Raw genomic sequence first — 15,854 nt, forward strand, 5'->3', positions numbered from 1 at the left:
TACTGTATATGAAAGTTGCAAATGTTGTCCTTCCAGTGGACATGCATGATGTGTGGCAGAGGTACGTTGTCTAATAGGCTTGGCTCACGGCCTAATGCTGTTCACCACCTTGAAGATGATCATTTAATCCTCCACTCTGGCCTGCTGGCTGTAGCAGCTTGTCCCCTGGCACAGCCCACTGACCAACTATGCCACTGCGACTACATTGATGGCCAATTTGAACTGACAGCGGCCTCAATTTAGGCCAAATAGACCAAGCGCGTAGATTCCGGAGCAGTTAGGGTGTGGATCATGGTGGTGTTGTGCATGCAACTCCACTTCGGAGGGCAAAAGAGAATTATTCACCCGATGAAAATGCCATTATCAATTTAGCTTTATGGCAGCTCAAATGACCGGTAAAGCTCCGAACGCCCATACGTTTTCGATGCAGCTTCATGTCAGATTTGTGGGGGTACGATTCTTTAAAATTGAATAATTACTGCAGTGAATTTAGGGGAGTTCAAGTAAAGGTTAAGCTGAAATTGATGATGAAAAATAGAAGCAAGGCCAAATCACTGGGTCGCAGGCTTCTTGGCCGAGCAAAGTGACAGTGTGTCTTGGCATCTCTAATCTGAATGTGGGCCAACAGATGCCTATGCTGAACTGACCAAATTCAAAAAAGGTTAATGCACTCGGAGAAACAGTGTCCTGCTCACCACTGAACAAACTGGAAAAATTGAACCAAATTCTTTTGGCTTGTTTAGATTTTTTTGCATTGCGATAGAGGCCACAGGCCAACTAGACAAGGAAATGTTATACAAAAGCAGTCATAATTGGTTGTGGGAATTGATAGGAATTTTATGATTCTGACTTCATTATCAATACTGATTATTGATCCGATTAATCAATCTGATTATTTACGTGTTTTTTTACTGGGTGAGGGAATGAAGTAATACAAATGATATATGATATAATGTCGTATATGATATAGTGCTATGGGTATGGGTAATATATGGACATTCTATATCTCAGTTTAGTCAGACTCACCGACGGACGGCCGTTTAAAAGTAGAGGCCGACCGGCCTGTAGGCGGGTACTATTTCTCCCCCCCGGGAAAAATGACAGATGATGGACGACGGAAGGGTTCCCTCGCTGCTTATGACGGACACTCAAGTTTTTGTAAAATGCCCAGCTCTGTTAATATCCCTATACAAACACATATTTTATGTAGAAAAACAATTAAATGGATAAAAGATTTAGATCAGGTATGGATGCGTCCCCCACACGACTAACAGTAGCTGCTGCGGTGGTGTTAAAAGTAACAGTACTACAATTAGATTCCGACCGCTAAATAGATGAGGTTAGCAGAACAAAATCAGCTTCTTACCGTCCATACATGTGGCTGCGTGCTGTTGAGTATCCTACATTGCACTGGATGATATTTGAACAGAAATAGTGATTCACTGCGCTTTGGAAGCCTGTTCACAGGCTGGTCCCTCACTCAAATCTGTCCCCCAGGCAACAACAACTCAATATTTTTTTCCCCACGCTCGGCGCGGCCATCGTAGCCTCGCTGTGAAAAATAGACTACTGATGGACTGTAGACGAATGGCGGACTAAATAAAGGGGATTCCGTCTATGCTTAATTTTAACATTTTTTGCGTCATTTGTCAACCATAAGCAAAACGGCTAGCCGGACCGGTCCGTCACGTAGACGGAATGACCAGCTCTAAAATTAACCTTACGAAAAACCCTCTCGGAACACATTGTCTTTGCGTATCGGTGACTTATTTAAAGAAAATAGACCAGGCATGACAGAAACTGCACGTAAGATGCTTATTTCCTCATTCTCTTTTAGGACAGCCATGGAAAGGCTAATCGTTTTGTGATGAGGTTGAAGTGGGCCTAGGTAGAGATGTCCACGTACATTTTGGGGCCGGTTGGTCCCATTATTTTGACATGATTATCGATGTAATTACAATGACTTTGAATGGACAAATTGAGATCCGTCCCCGTCGTGACTCCCACCAAGACATGGGGGAAAAAGAGGGAGGCGTGGCCATATTCCTCAATTTCTTGTGGGCGGTTTTAAAGTCATTAGTTTTGGATTGATTGCTCCAAATCAAATTGATAAAATTGAAAATGCAAGCTGATATCATTTTTCTGACTAAAAAAATACATACATTGAGCTTGTTTTTGAAAAATGGGTCATCCCGGCAGGTTGATCCCTTTACCCTTCCAGTCCATAGTTACATTTGTTATTATAAAGAAATGAAGTAGGGGTACAGCTGTATAATACCGTACAGATTGGGTTAGATCGGAGTAACAAAGTCTGATTGGTGACTACACATCTTCTCGAAGTATTCCGAATTTACACAGGAACATAAATAATGGACACATGTTAAATTTAAGAGTCTAGACTAGCCGCTGCATGCTTCCTCAAACGAAAAGAACAACTGCAGGGCAAGATTTCCCAAAAGACCTCGAGGTCTGTGAGGATATTTGCTGCTTGCGCCTTGACATGAATTTTCATCCATTCAGGCAAAATACTCTTGAATTTAGTTAGTTTGAGTTCATGTTGTTTTTGGTTTGCAAAAAAAAAAAAAACACACTTTTGTGGGACTAGCAAGATCTCTTTGAGATTGACTGGTTTATTTAGGGAATTTCTTCTCCAAGTTTTTTTTTTCTGCTAAAGTGGCACACGGTTTTGTCACGTCTTCCCCTTTCCACTCTAGAATTACTGTTGCCTTTCTTCATTTCCTACTCGATTTCTTGGGTCTTCCAGAAGAAATGAGTTAAAGGCCTTAAAGGACTGCTTCAGCACAACTGTGTGGGAAGTTTTCAGCGATGCTCACGGGGAAGACATTAGTAGTCTAACGGACACTGTTACAGACTATATAAATTTCTGCATGGAGAACACCATACCCACCAGGACAGTAAGGTGTTTCTCCAACAACAAACCCTGGATCACACCAGACATAAAAGCTCTCCTGAAGGAGAAGAGGAGGGCTTTTGTGTCAGGCAACATAGAGGAGCGGAGGACTGTGCAGCGCCAGCTGAGGAGGAGCATCAGAGAGGGGAAAAGGTCCTACAGGAAGAGGATGGAGGAGCAGCTGCTGCAGAATAACGCCAGGGGAGTCTGGAGGGGCCTGAAGACCATCTCAGGCCACGGACAACCCAAGACCCGGACTGGGGGGGACCTGCAGTGGGCAAATGAGCTAAATCTCTTTTTCAATAGGTTCGATCAGATGCCTGCCTCCACTCAGTCTCTCCTGTTGCAGTCTCCACCTACTCCTCCTGCTGGGCGTGTCACCCCCTCCCCTCTTTTCTCCACAGTCTCCAGCTCCCAGCTACACCAGATAGCCACCACTCCTTCCTGTCCAGCCTTGGCCTTCACAATATCTCAGGTGAGGAACCAGCTGAAGAAGATGAAGGCGAGGAAGGCAGCAGGTCCAGATGTCATCAGCCCCCAGCTCCTCAAATCCTGCGCAGACCAGCTGTGTGGAATTGTCCAGCACATGTTCAACCTGAGCCTGAAGCTGGGCAGAGTCCCCCAGCTATGGAAAACATCCTGCCTGGTCCCGGTGCCAAAGACCCCCCACCCGAAGGAGCTCAACAGCTTCAGACCAGTGGCGCTGACGTCTCACCTGATGAAGACCCTGGAGAGACTGGTCCTTGTCCACCTGCGCCCCCTGGTGAGCTCCTCAATGGACCCACTCCAGTTCGCATACCAGCCTGGCATCAGTGTGGATGATGCCATCATCTACCTCCTCCACACTTCACTCTCCCACCTGGAGAAGGCGGGGAGCACTGTGAGGATCATGTTCTTTGATTTCTCCAGTGCTTTCAACACCATCCAGCCCACCCTACTGGGAGACAAGCTGGAGCGGGCGGGGGTGGCGCACCACCTCACCACATGGATCCAGGACTACCTCACAAACCGGCCACAGTATGTGAGGACACAGGACTGTGTGTCTGACGTGCTCCTCTGCAGCACGGGGGCCCCACAGGGAACTGTCTTGGCTCCCTTCCTGTTCACCCTCTACACCTCGGACTTCAACTACAACACCCCTACCTGTCACCTGCAGAAGTTCTCTGACGACTCTGCGATTGTCGGCCTCATCACAGGTGGAGATGATCGGGAGTACAGAGAACTTACTCAGGGTTTTGTGGACTGGTGCCAGCAGAACCGCCTCCTGATCAATGCGGGGAAATCCAAAGAAATGGTGGTGGATTTCGGTAGGCGCCAGCACTCTTCACCTGCACCAGTGAATATCCGGGGAACAGATGTTGAGAGAGTCTCAACTTACAAGTACCTGGGTGTTCATCTGAACAATAAACTGGACTGGTGCGACAACACAGACGCCCTCTATAGGAAGAGTCAGAGCAGACTCTTCCTACTCAGGAGACTGAGGTCTTTTGGGGTTCAGGGGACACTCCTCAGGAACTTTTATGACTCGGTGGTTGCATCGGTCATCTTCCAGGGAGTGGTCACCTGGGCAGGCGGCGTCTCGGCCCGGGACAAGAAGCGGCTGGACAAACTGGTCAAGAGGGCCGGCTCTGTCCTGGGCTGCTCCCTGGACTCTGTGGACTCGGTGGGGGACAGGAGGATGTTGGCCAAGCTGTCATCAATGCTGGGCAACCCGGACCACCCCCTCCAGGGCACCCTAACAGCACTCCACAGCACCTTCAGTGACAGACTGTTACACCCTCGCTGTGCAAAGGAGAGATTCCGCCGTTCCTTCTTGCCTGCTGCTGTCAGACTCTTTAACAAGAACATTGTGTAGTCTCTACAAACTGGCGGACATTAGTGCAATTGTGCAGTCCTGCACCTGAGCTCATATCGTGCAATACCCAATATTCCCCACTACTGTAATACCGTGCAATACTCAACATTCCCCACTACTGTTAGTCTAGTTTTATTTTTATCCAATGCTGTTCCTTACATTTCACTACAGCACTGCAGCACTGTCACTTAGAGTATTTTTTCCTCTGTACTATGTACAGGCCGAAATGAGTGTTCCTCATATTTTTTATGTAGATGTAGGTTGGTGTGTATACACATGTGTATATACACATGTTACTGCGTATATCTACATAGGTTTGATTCTAAATGTTTGCCGTCAATGTTATACATTAATGGCCACATTATGCCGCCGCCCCTGTGTGGCCTATATCTTTGCTACTGTAACAATGAAAATTTCCCCACTGTGGGATCAATAAAGGCATTCTTATTCTTATTCTTATTCTTATTCTTACTATAGGAAGGCCCGTAGCCCATTAGTCATTGCACCCCCTCCTCTCATCCATCAGATCATCCATCCATCTCCTCTTTACGTCTGACCTTGTCTGTTGCAATATTAAACAGAACTAAGCAGGACACGGGCTGTGGCACGGGGGATGAGCTGTCTTGGTAGAAATGAAGTGTCAGCTCGCTTGTTCGAAGTGTTTGTGTGTGCCTGCACATGTGTAATTGATATTAGATGTGTAGGAAAGTGGGTGATGTTATTCCTATCCCCCAAAATAAATAAATTATTAGCTTTTAACAGTTTTAAGAAAATATATTGCAGCATGATTCAAGCCCATTAAGGTCTTAGTCAGAGCTGGGCATCGGCCCTCCGTCCCCGGTTTCCGTCCTGTATATTCAATCGACCCACGTGGTCCCAGTCGGTCGGAGTCAGCCGACCGGCGTCGAGAACGGACTTTACCCATATGGCGTAACATGCAGGTGCCGCACTCCTGACAAGTAAGGAAATAATTTTTAAAAAAGGTGTGGTCTACCTTGCGGTCCCACAGCCGCAATGACATGTGTCCCATATTCTTTTTATTTCAACGATGACAACGCTGTGCATGTGTGTCTGTGTCAGTTGTTTTTGTTTGATATTTTTTCTTTGTTTGGCGGCATCTGCTCGTTCGGCACCTGCGTGTGACGTAAAGATTACGTAATCGACGCCGATTGGCTGTCGCAGGCGAAGGACGGGCCGGGACCACGTGGGTCGATTGAATATGCAGGACAGAAACAGGGGACGCAGGGCCAATCCCCAGCTCTGGTTTTGGTCGAACAAATCTATATTGCCAAACTTTCAACAGACCAACTGGCTTAACACTGCAGTGCTGAGCAACAGTTTTGGCCACCACCAGTTCCTTTAAAAAAAATTTGCAAACTTTTTCCACAGCAATTTCTTTAAGGTATAAAAGCAAACAGGAGAGTTTCAGTTGGCAGAATTATGCATTTTTAAAAAAATGAAAACAGTTTTCAGCAAAACTTTGTAGAGTAGTGGTACAAGAAGATTTTGGATAAGGATGTGGACGCACAAAAGCAAATAGAACACTCATTCATTAACCAAATTTTTGGATTGTTTGTGTTGGGTCAAAATTCTGGGTTATTTCTTATAAAGTAACCCAATTGTTGGTTCAAATTAACTATATATTGGGTTATATGCCAGTAATGTTTTATGTTGGGTCAAAAATCAACTTTACAGGCCCATACACAGGTGCCAGATGATCACTTTAACGAAGTATGATTGCCGACCATGACAGCCACCGACATACTGTTCATATGTCTACACATGCATCATCGTGGTCAAGTCAACAACATTTTTGACATATGGACTTCTTCATTTATCACACTGTTTTGGTAAGTGCTTCACACATTGTCATCTTTTGAAAACGAGTTGCCTTTGCAACTGAGCATGTGTGTTGGACAGCACAAATGCGGGAATCGTTTTAAAAAAAAAAGGCATTAGTCTGACGCCATTGTAGGATGTGTTCAGTGCTGCTGTGTTCGTGTTCGTCTCTGAACCCAAGTGAGTACACCAACAAGTGACTTAGTATAGTGTACTGTATACTGTGTTTAGTCATTGCACCGTTGTGTATTTCCATCTATGTATGACGTTTTGTGTAAAGAACCTGGGCGTCATTTTTGACTCTGAGCTAAGTTTTATTCCTCACATTAAAACTGTAACCAAGATCGTTTTTTATCATCTCAAGAATATTGCCAGAGTCTGCCCGTTTCTCTCTCAGGCTACCACGGAGGTGCTGATGCATGCTTTTATATCATCTCGTTTAGATTATTGTAACGCCCTGCTTTCTGGCCTCCCCAAAAAGAGTACTTCCTCCTTACAACTACTGCAGAACTCAGCCGCTCGGGTGCCGACGAGAACAAGAGGGCGGGAGCACATTACATCAGTTTTAAAATCGCTGCATTGGTTTATAAATGTCTTAATGGTCTTGGGCCATCTTATTTATCTGATTTGCTTTTATCATACCAGCCCTCGCGGATCCTGAGGTCCTCTGGCGCCGGCCTTTTACTTATGTAAACGCATGGCGAGTTCTGCATTCAGCAAGGCATTCAAATTATACCACATCCATTTCCAGCTGTGATAGCAACTTCCTATTGCTGATGTGCGAACACTGAGCCCGAAGTTGCTTCTTGTTCATTTTGGATGTGGGGTTCAGAAGAATCCATGCCTCCCACGTCCTCTGCATGTATCCTCTCTCACTGGGGTAACTACAGTAGTAGCACTCCATCATTACCTTGTTTTCCATCCCGCTCCATGAATACCCCGTTCCTGTTCCAGTAGCACATTTCTCACCAGTGTGTCCTGGTTCCCCAACAGCTGGCACAGACCTTGCTGATCCGGGTGACGTCCATGCACATTTCATCAGTTAGAACGCAATGTTCTCTTCTCAGGTTTATTGCTTAGTGCTACTCAAAGATTTGACTGCATCATGTTGTCAGAACCATCAAAAATGAAATTAAAGCAATGCCCACGAGGAAAGAAATTCACTGCAAAATGTAAGCCTAATCTCTGGTGGGCACAATTCACGATACTGATACGGTAATGGTCAATGCAAAATGTGAAATGTATTTCTTTGAGAGGCTCTCATTACTCCTTACAGGTATCTTAACATGAAACACACACTTAGAACAGTGTTTTCAAAGAAACATAACTGAAGCTATTAGTTACAGTGACGACAAAGATGGCTGCTATTTGACTTCACCCGCAAAGGACCTGTTGATAGTCCATTCATATATGTCTGTGACAGCAGCACACAATTTTGCTTCTCGTTTTCTCCGTAACTAGGAAGTCCTTTTTTTCAACGCCACGCTCACTCATGGTTCCATAAATCAAAATTCACACATACCCAGGACCAACGCACAACTTATCTGCAACACATGCAGGACCATATCCATTTGCTAAGCCGAATTTACTAGATACTGCCTTTTTCTTTGAACTGATTTGCATTTACTGGCTAACAGCCAATTAGAGTGATTACCACCGACACCACTCTGCATACTGAGATTGGTGGCGTCTTAATTCAAATCATATAAAAAAAGCACCATGACACAAAAATCGATTAATTTACCACTATTCTGAACACTGTTTTTACTTTAGGTTTGCTCCCGCCTCCACCATGAATGTGTTGAGCAAGATCCTGGACACGTATCCATTCCATCCATCCAGTTTTTTTTTTAATTCTGAGGACAACCACATCCCTATTTGTAAGCGGGTGTGCACATTTGTGCAACCACATTATCTTATTTGTTAATTTTTTCACTTACCCTCTCAAAAATAATTAATTTTTCATTTCAGTTGTACATGTCATAGGTCACATACCGTAAATCACGAATGTCAAAGTCAAGGCCCGCGGGCCACATCCGGCCCACGAGAAGGTCCCTGCGATTATATTGATTTATTATTAGATCCGGCCCGCAGCAAGCCGGTGTGAGTAGCAGATGTGATCGGGTCCTTCGCGCCTGCCGATGACGTCACGCTTTAAAATATATTGTAGCGTCTTCCAAGAACACAGGCGTAGTTTAATTATCACGTTTTTATTAGTCCAACCGGCTACTGTGGGCCGCAGCCGACGCCAATGCAGTACGACAACCGTTCAGTCAAAAAAGAGCAACGGCTCTTCTGTTCGTCCTCGGCTACTCTCGCTCGCATGCCCTCCCATCCAGCGAGCCGCTCGATGCATTCATGATGCTCGGAAACAACACAACTTGGCAAGACACACATTCGACCACAACACAGATAACCCAATTCCGTTACACTATTTCTGTCATATTTATTTGCATCTATGTTTGCCACCCCTTGGCTGTTGTTATAATGAACATTAACGCAACTTTTGCGAGGATCGTCCTTCGGTCGTCTACGTGCTGACTGAAGACTTCACGTCACTTTTCATGGCTTTCAGAATCGGATTTTGGTGAAAGGTTATTCGGAGTAAAACACGCTTTATTAAGAAATACTTCATGTTAGAAATCCCACGTTGTTTTAATATTAGTAATTGTTGGCATTTGATAATAAATTCATTGAGTTTCGATGTAGTTTTCAGGTGGCCCACACTGTGAGCAGGCGTTGAACGCTCCTCAAGCGCTCAGTGTTGATAGCGAGAGACGCGGTTTCTTTTAATTTTCCTCCTTCGACACAGCTAGCCAGTAGTTTGTGTTTACCAGCAAACTCAGTAGTTGCAGATTTCCCGTGTTTCACGACGTTTGTTGTGTGTAAATGTTAAAAGGTGAGTTTAATAATTTAGGTTCGTGTCAGGTAACTGCTGTACATAATAGCCTAGATATGTTCTCGTGAGTGATGTCACGTTGATGAACACAAGTTAGTTATTACGGCTAGTATGCTTACTATTCTAGTGATGAAACGTGTGAATGTGTATTGTATGAACAGTATTGTTTGGCTGTTTAATTGCTTAATACAGTGAATTGTAATGTTTAGGCATATTGTTAACTAATGGATATGCATTGGATGATGTTGCTAGGTTATTCTTTGTGTTGTTGCAGACCACAGTAAACAGACATGTCAAGTGAAATACGGGCCTGTGTTCTCTGACAGGAGCACTCACATCCACACCTTGCCACTCTAAAATACAGTCAGCTGGAGACATCATACCAATCATATGAGCCTCTCCGTTTTACTTCACATTATGTACAGTTCATACAATCTTGCAGCCCGAGTCAACCAGAAAATTGTTTCCATCTTGGCAGGAGAAACGCAAACGTTCCACTGATCTTGTTTCACAAGACGGGCAGCGGCTTCTTCTGGGGTCATAAGTGGAAGTGACGTATGAGCTGCCTCGCAAAAGTAGCAGTAATGTACTTTATTTTATTTTTTATTTAGTAACTTGGAACATAAATACAGAACAGCCAGGGGGGTGACAAACATAGAGGCAAAGAAATAGATTACAGAAATATAAAGTGTGACATCATCAGCAGGCGCGAAGGACCCGATCCAATCTGGACATTTTAAAACATTTCAAAGAACATTCTATCAGTCCGGCCCTCGGCTTGTCGCAAAATGTTTTATTTGGCCCTCCGTCCATTTGACTTTGACACCCCTGCTGTAAATGGTCTGAAAAAGTCTGGAAATTATTTATTATGGTCTTGGTTGGTTTTATATGAGTAATCTATTCCATGCTGGAACAGCCATGCTTGAAGTTGTATTTTCAAAACGTTATTGATGATTTAAAATTTTAGACCATAGTAGTAAAGACAATAAATCTTAATCTACAATAGCCACCTTCATAAATGTAAATGAGATCTCACATTATGATAACAGCTTTGCCATTCAGTCATTTATAAATGTCATGCATTACCTTCCCTCCCGTTCCACAGATAGTCCTGTGTCCGTGGAGACATTTACACTTTATACTCACTCCACTCTCCAAACTATAATCCAAACACGCCAACAAGGAGAGAAATTGTAACCTGCCCTCAGAACAGTAATCCCATCGACCTGGAATCATCCCTCAAAATAGCAGTACTCATCGTAGAAAAAATAATAATCAAACCTCAGTTGCGGGAGGATGAATCAAAAACTCAGTTTTACTCTACATCATACCGCATTATGGACAAGTCATTTGCATTTCAACAGTATAACACTGTGCAGCATTCTTTACACACTGGAATATCAATGGCTACAGGGGAGCTCCGTGTCTGCTTCATTTGGTGCTGTGAATAATCCCACCAATGTACTGTATTCCCACACTGTCTCAATTTTTTTGCAATCAGAGATCAGAAATTCAAACAGCCCTAATTAACAACTACGAGAAGCCTTGTACTAAGTGAAGCAAGTTTCCACGCATACCTTATACAGTACAGTGTTTCTACTAGAACTTGGACCACGACTAGCGCCTGTAGTGTTCCACTATACCACAAAAAATTACACTACTCGACATAATTATTGGCATCCCTGGTTAAGATGTGCTCTAAAGCTTCTAATAAATGCAGTTTTTTTAGTACATAATATAGGACCACATTTTAACACAAGAGTAAAATCCAACCTTTGTCCCCCCTTTGCCAAAAAAACAGCATCTAATCTTCTCCTACAATGTTTCACAAGATGGGACAATGACGGAGGGATCTTCGACCGTTCTTCTTTTTACGGTTTCTCTAAGTCATCCAGCGATCTGGATCCTCTCTACACTCTCTTCTTTAGCTTACTCCGCAGGATTTCAATGGGGTTGAGGTCTGGGGGCCGAGATGGAAGGATCTTGATTCTGTGTCTGTGAGCCATTTTCTATAAATTTCAGTGTGAGTTTCTGCAATAAAAGTTGACGTTATATGAAGGCTTTGAACACATCTTGACCAGGGCTGCCAATAATTATGGAGGGCACTGCATATTCACTAAGAACTCACTTAAAACAAGAAATTCACTTTAAAAGGCATGCGTTTTTTCCAGTAATTCTAAAGAAAATAAGCAGCAACCCTAAAGATAACCCCTTAACACCTTTAATAATTGTTCAAAACTGACATATTTGGATTTTTAACATTAAAAAAACGTACTTGACTATAATAGCTTTGAAATTATGACAAATGTGAAATGGATTGGAGTACTGTAAAGGAATCCCTAAATCCCGCACTCCTTTTTTGGTTGGGGATTCCTAAACAAAATACACTTTTGCACCGAACGCCGCCCAACGCACACACCCCGCCCCGCCACCTCTCTCTCTCTCTCTCTCTCTCTCTCTCTCTTACTCTCTCTCTCTCTCTCTCTTTCCCCTAGAGTGACTATCATGACTTGGGACTGTGGATACTGGAGGGCTCAACCCACAAAAACAAGCGAGATGCATTATTCACATAATGAGGCGTATTTCATAATTAAATTTAAACTGATCAAAGCGAGCCAGACAGCTGCACAGATTCCACGTGTGCGCGACGCCCCCCCCCCCCCCCCCCCCCACACACACACACACAGACACTAACACATATGTACACAAAACGAATAGATGCAACTAACAAAAGATGGTCTTCCCCGTGTGCGTGCTTGCGTGCGTTCGCGCGCTTACCGCACAGCAGCTGCATCCAGGCGCAGGTCTTGTACACGGTGGAGGTGTTGCAGAAGAAGAACAGTGCCATGCAGGCGATGCAGCCGATGATGAGCACCATGGAGAGCAGCACAAACACCGAGGCCGCCTTGAATGCTCCTGATGGGATGGAGCTGAAGTCGGAGAAGCTGCCCACGCAGGTGAGCTCCCGGCTGGGCGACGGCCCGGTGCCCACGCAGTAGTGGAAGAGGCCGAAGTAGCCGGCCTGCTGCGTGTTGACGCTGTCGCCGATCCAGTAGGGCTGGATGAAGACCACCACGTTGACGATGGCGAAGCAGATGGTGAAGATGGCCCACAGCACCCCGACGGCTCTCGGGTTGTAGTTGTAGTTGTAATTGCCGTGATAGATCTTGGAGGCTTCTTGGGAAGGCAACATGTTTGTTCCTCTTCTTTAAAAAAAGAAATAAAGAAAGAATTCTCCCTCTTTCTCTACGCCCCCGTCCTCTGCACACCTTCCCAAAATGAAATAAAAAACACACAAAAAGACGCTTTTCACCATCCGCTTAATGGCCAAGTTGGATGTGGCTATCTATCTAAGATTGGCCTTGTGTGAAAGGGAAAATGCTACGCGGAAAAAAAAATACAAAAATCATAGCCTACCTATAGTAGCCTACTAATGAATAATTCACCACGACAAGTGATTCAACATTGCTCGTTTTCCTTGGGGCTACACCATGAATGATTTAAAACAAAAATCCATCAAACGGGGCTATTTTCTTTATTTCACAGTCTTCGGCTCTATGTTTTCATTTAAAGCGGCTTTCCGTGCTCCATCAGCCAACTAGATGTTTTCATGGTGTTCATTACGAGCGTCCAAGAGGGATGGATGGATGCATGGATGGATGGATAGACGGTCTTATTTCGTCCGTTTTTTGTTTTGTTTTGGGGTTTTTTTTTTTACCTTGCCATGCATCCGTGGGGTACTCCCTCTCTCCGTCTCGCCTAGATGGCCACGTAAGATGTGCAAATGAAGTCGATGGAGTGAAAATAAAAGGAAGAGGAGGAGAAAGGGGATAGGATGCAGGAGACCGAGAAGAGGTGTAATCTCGAAAAAGCCCCCTCTGTCAAATTTGAGCAGTCCTTTCTTGTAAATCCACAATTCTCCACCGCCTCGACTCCATCATCATCATGTTTCTCGTCGGACAGCCTTTATCCACCACGTCTAGCCCCTCTCTCTTTTTCTGTCTCTCTATTTCTCTCTTGCACTCTCTCCTCCGTCTTCCTCCTGCTCTCCCTCCTCTGCGCGCACTCCGGGAAGACACTGATGTTTGTACTGATGACAGCGAGGGGGCGCGTTCACGTGCGCGGCCATGGCGGGTGGAGGTGCCGGGAGGAGGGTGGGGGTGGGGGGGCGTTTGGCGTTTGCGTCAAAGCACGCCACCGCTGGTTTCATTTTGAATTAAAATTGCAGGTTGTCACCCCCATCGTGAGTGGAAGGGCTTGACTTTCCAAAATGCGAGTCAAGTGCCTACCATGTTTGCTCTTTTGTGCTTCCTATAATGTTCCTGAAGACAATGGCGCATATCAGTGAAATAGTGTGGTTAATGAACCTAATCTCGGAATTCAAGGATTCAAACACTTCATATGTTTTGGTGCATGAAAATTGTATCATTGATTCTTTTCATTTTTAAATGGGAATTGCAAATCAATTTAAAAGATTATTAGATTATTAATGTTATTTGTTTTTCAATCCAACACTCTTCTGTATTCCTTATCATCATCAGGGTCGTGGATCAACAGGAGCTTGTGCCAAGGTGACATTGGGCGAGATGTGACCCTGGACTGGTTGCCATCGAATTGCAGGGCACACTAGACAAACAACCATCCACACTCACATTCACATTTGTAAGTCAAGTCAAGTTTATCTGTATAGCCCTTAATCACAAAAGAGTCTCAAAGGGCTTCACAGGCTAACAGTTGTCCAATATTGGTGACATTGCCTGGTGTAAACCTCTTTAGCAGCAATTTACAGCCTTTAATAAACCTAACATGCATACTTTAGGAATGCGGGAGAAAGTCTGTTTACCTTTAGAAAATCCACACAAGCACAAACTCTACACAGAAAACCGAAGCCCCAATCTCAGAACTGTGAGATAGAAGTGCTAACCCGCTAAAATAAAAAAAAATAAAAAGCACACATCCGGACGAATGATCTGGGATGCAAGGCAGTCCCCAACTGCCCACGCCACATTCATGACCGACTAAAACATCTGCAAGGGGAGATCTTGCAGTTTACCTGTACACACGTTGCAAGCGCCAACCTCATACAGCGAGTCAATTTTTGCTTCCGCAATGTAAAGCACTGTGTGTGCCTCGACTGCCCTACGTGACTTTGGGAAGAAAGCAAAACAGTATGTCTTCTTTTGAATAAATGCTTCCAGTGCTGTCAGCTGCTGGGGTTTTAATGACTCCATGTGTTGCTGGTCAATTAAAATTGAGTTTTATGCCGAATGAAACAAACTGTTGTCCCTCCCACGTGCCATTTTGAATGTTAGGATGGACTTCTGCTCCCGAAGCGTGATGTTGCTCACAAAGTATACATCAGAGCAAGTAAAGGAATTTGATTGGACGGTTAGTTTTGAACCGAGAACCCTACACAGTGACGGGCTTGGTCTCCAGTCACACTTTCTTAGTGGGTGTGGCTTGCCAGGCCACAAAAATAGGGCCCCTGAAGTCGCTGAAACCAAGGACCAAGGGCCCTATTTTTTTCCGGGAGCAAGTCTAGCGCAAAGTGTAGTTTGACTCTGCGCATTGGTGAGGTTTTCTTTCTTTTGGTGTTTCGCTAGACTTTGTGCCAGTAGAATTGGGTGCAACGAGGCATTTGTGTCCCATTGTGGGATGGAACACAATGTTTTCCCAGCCAATCCTCCCCGCATCCCTCATTTGCATTAAAATCAGAGCAGTACGGAGCACAATACTGAGTATGCCATGTTTGATATTGCAGAAACAGAAATTTCACTCACTCGGGTTTGTGCATGACATTGGCACGTAAACTGCAATATCTCCCCTTTTGGATGACATTCAATTGGAGACCCGATCGTGCATCCATGTGTGAACTCCCCCTTCGGCCCCTATAGTGACGGGCGTGCTATTAAAATATTTTTGAGATGACAATGATTATAATTCGTTCAATGTATTGAACGAACGTATTGATTTCTAAAATGATGCAGAAGGATTGTCCCACAATGGTTTCACATTAGAAATGAAATACCGTGAGGTCGACCACACAACCTCCGAATTTGTCCGCCTGCACCTCGATTAATGACGCCAAAATCACATTAGACCAATTGCACTGCAAAGTGGACCACCTTTTCGCCAGTCCAAAATTTTGTCTACATTTTGTCACTGTTGTGCCCTCGAAAAGAAAGACACATCTCCGTTCTTCGTTCGGCAACTTTACTTTTCCAGTTCAGTTGGAGTTTACATGTAGCATTTAACATCAGTCCGCTGATAGTGTAGTGGTACACACGCCCGAGTTGTGTGCGGGCAGCGTGGGATCAATTCCCGCTCAGTGATGGTGTCTGTGTGTGCCC

General features: G+C 44.6%; 1 protein-coding gene and 1 long non-coding RNA gene across 3 annotated transcripts in view; one reads left to right on the forward strand and one right to left on the reverse strand.

Annotated features, from left to right (window-relative positions):
- Window positions 1-13,560, reverse strand: part of LOC147152677 (LHFPL tetraspan subfamily member 4 protein-like) — a 48,253-nt gene extending 34,693 nt beyond the window's left edge. The window contains exons 1-2 of one of the 2 annotated variants that reach the window (XM_086050646.1): window positions 13,223-13,560; window positions 12,283-12,710 (exon numbers count right to left, since the gene is read on the reverse strand). In XM_086050646.1, the coding sequence (XP_085906772.1) occupies window positions 12,283-12,710; window positions 13,223-13,230 (436 nt within the window). In that variant the 5' untranslated portion in view covers window positions 13,231-13,560. Of the gene's footprint in view, window positions 1-12,282; window positions 12,774-13,222 lie in introns of both variants that reach the window. The other variant, XM_086050656.1, reaches the window with a different exon arrangement.
- LOC147152679 (uncharacterized) lies at window positions 6,578-14,297 on the forward strand. The gene is made up of 3 exons (XR_015089435.1): window positions 6,578-6,616; window positions 12,293-12,461; window positions 14,046-14,297. It is a non-coding gene; the product is annotated as an uncharacterized LOC147152679 (long non-coding RNA).
- The last annotated feature ends 1,557 nt before the right edge of the window (window positions 14,298-15,854 follow it).

Source organism: Filicampus tigris, chromosome 1 (assembly GCF_054856515.1).
Source record: "Filicampus tigris isolate MCC_2025a chromosome 1, RoL_Ftig_1.0, whole genome shotgun sequence".
In the NCBI taxonomy this organism is placed as follows: domain Eukaryota; kingdom Metazoa; phylum Chordata; class Actinopteri; order Syngnathiformes; family Syngnathidae; genus Filicampus; species Filicampus tigris.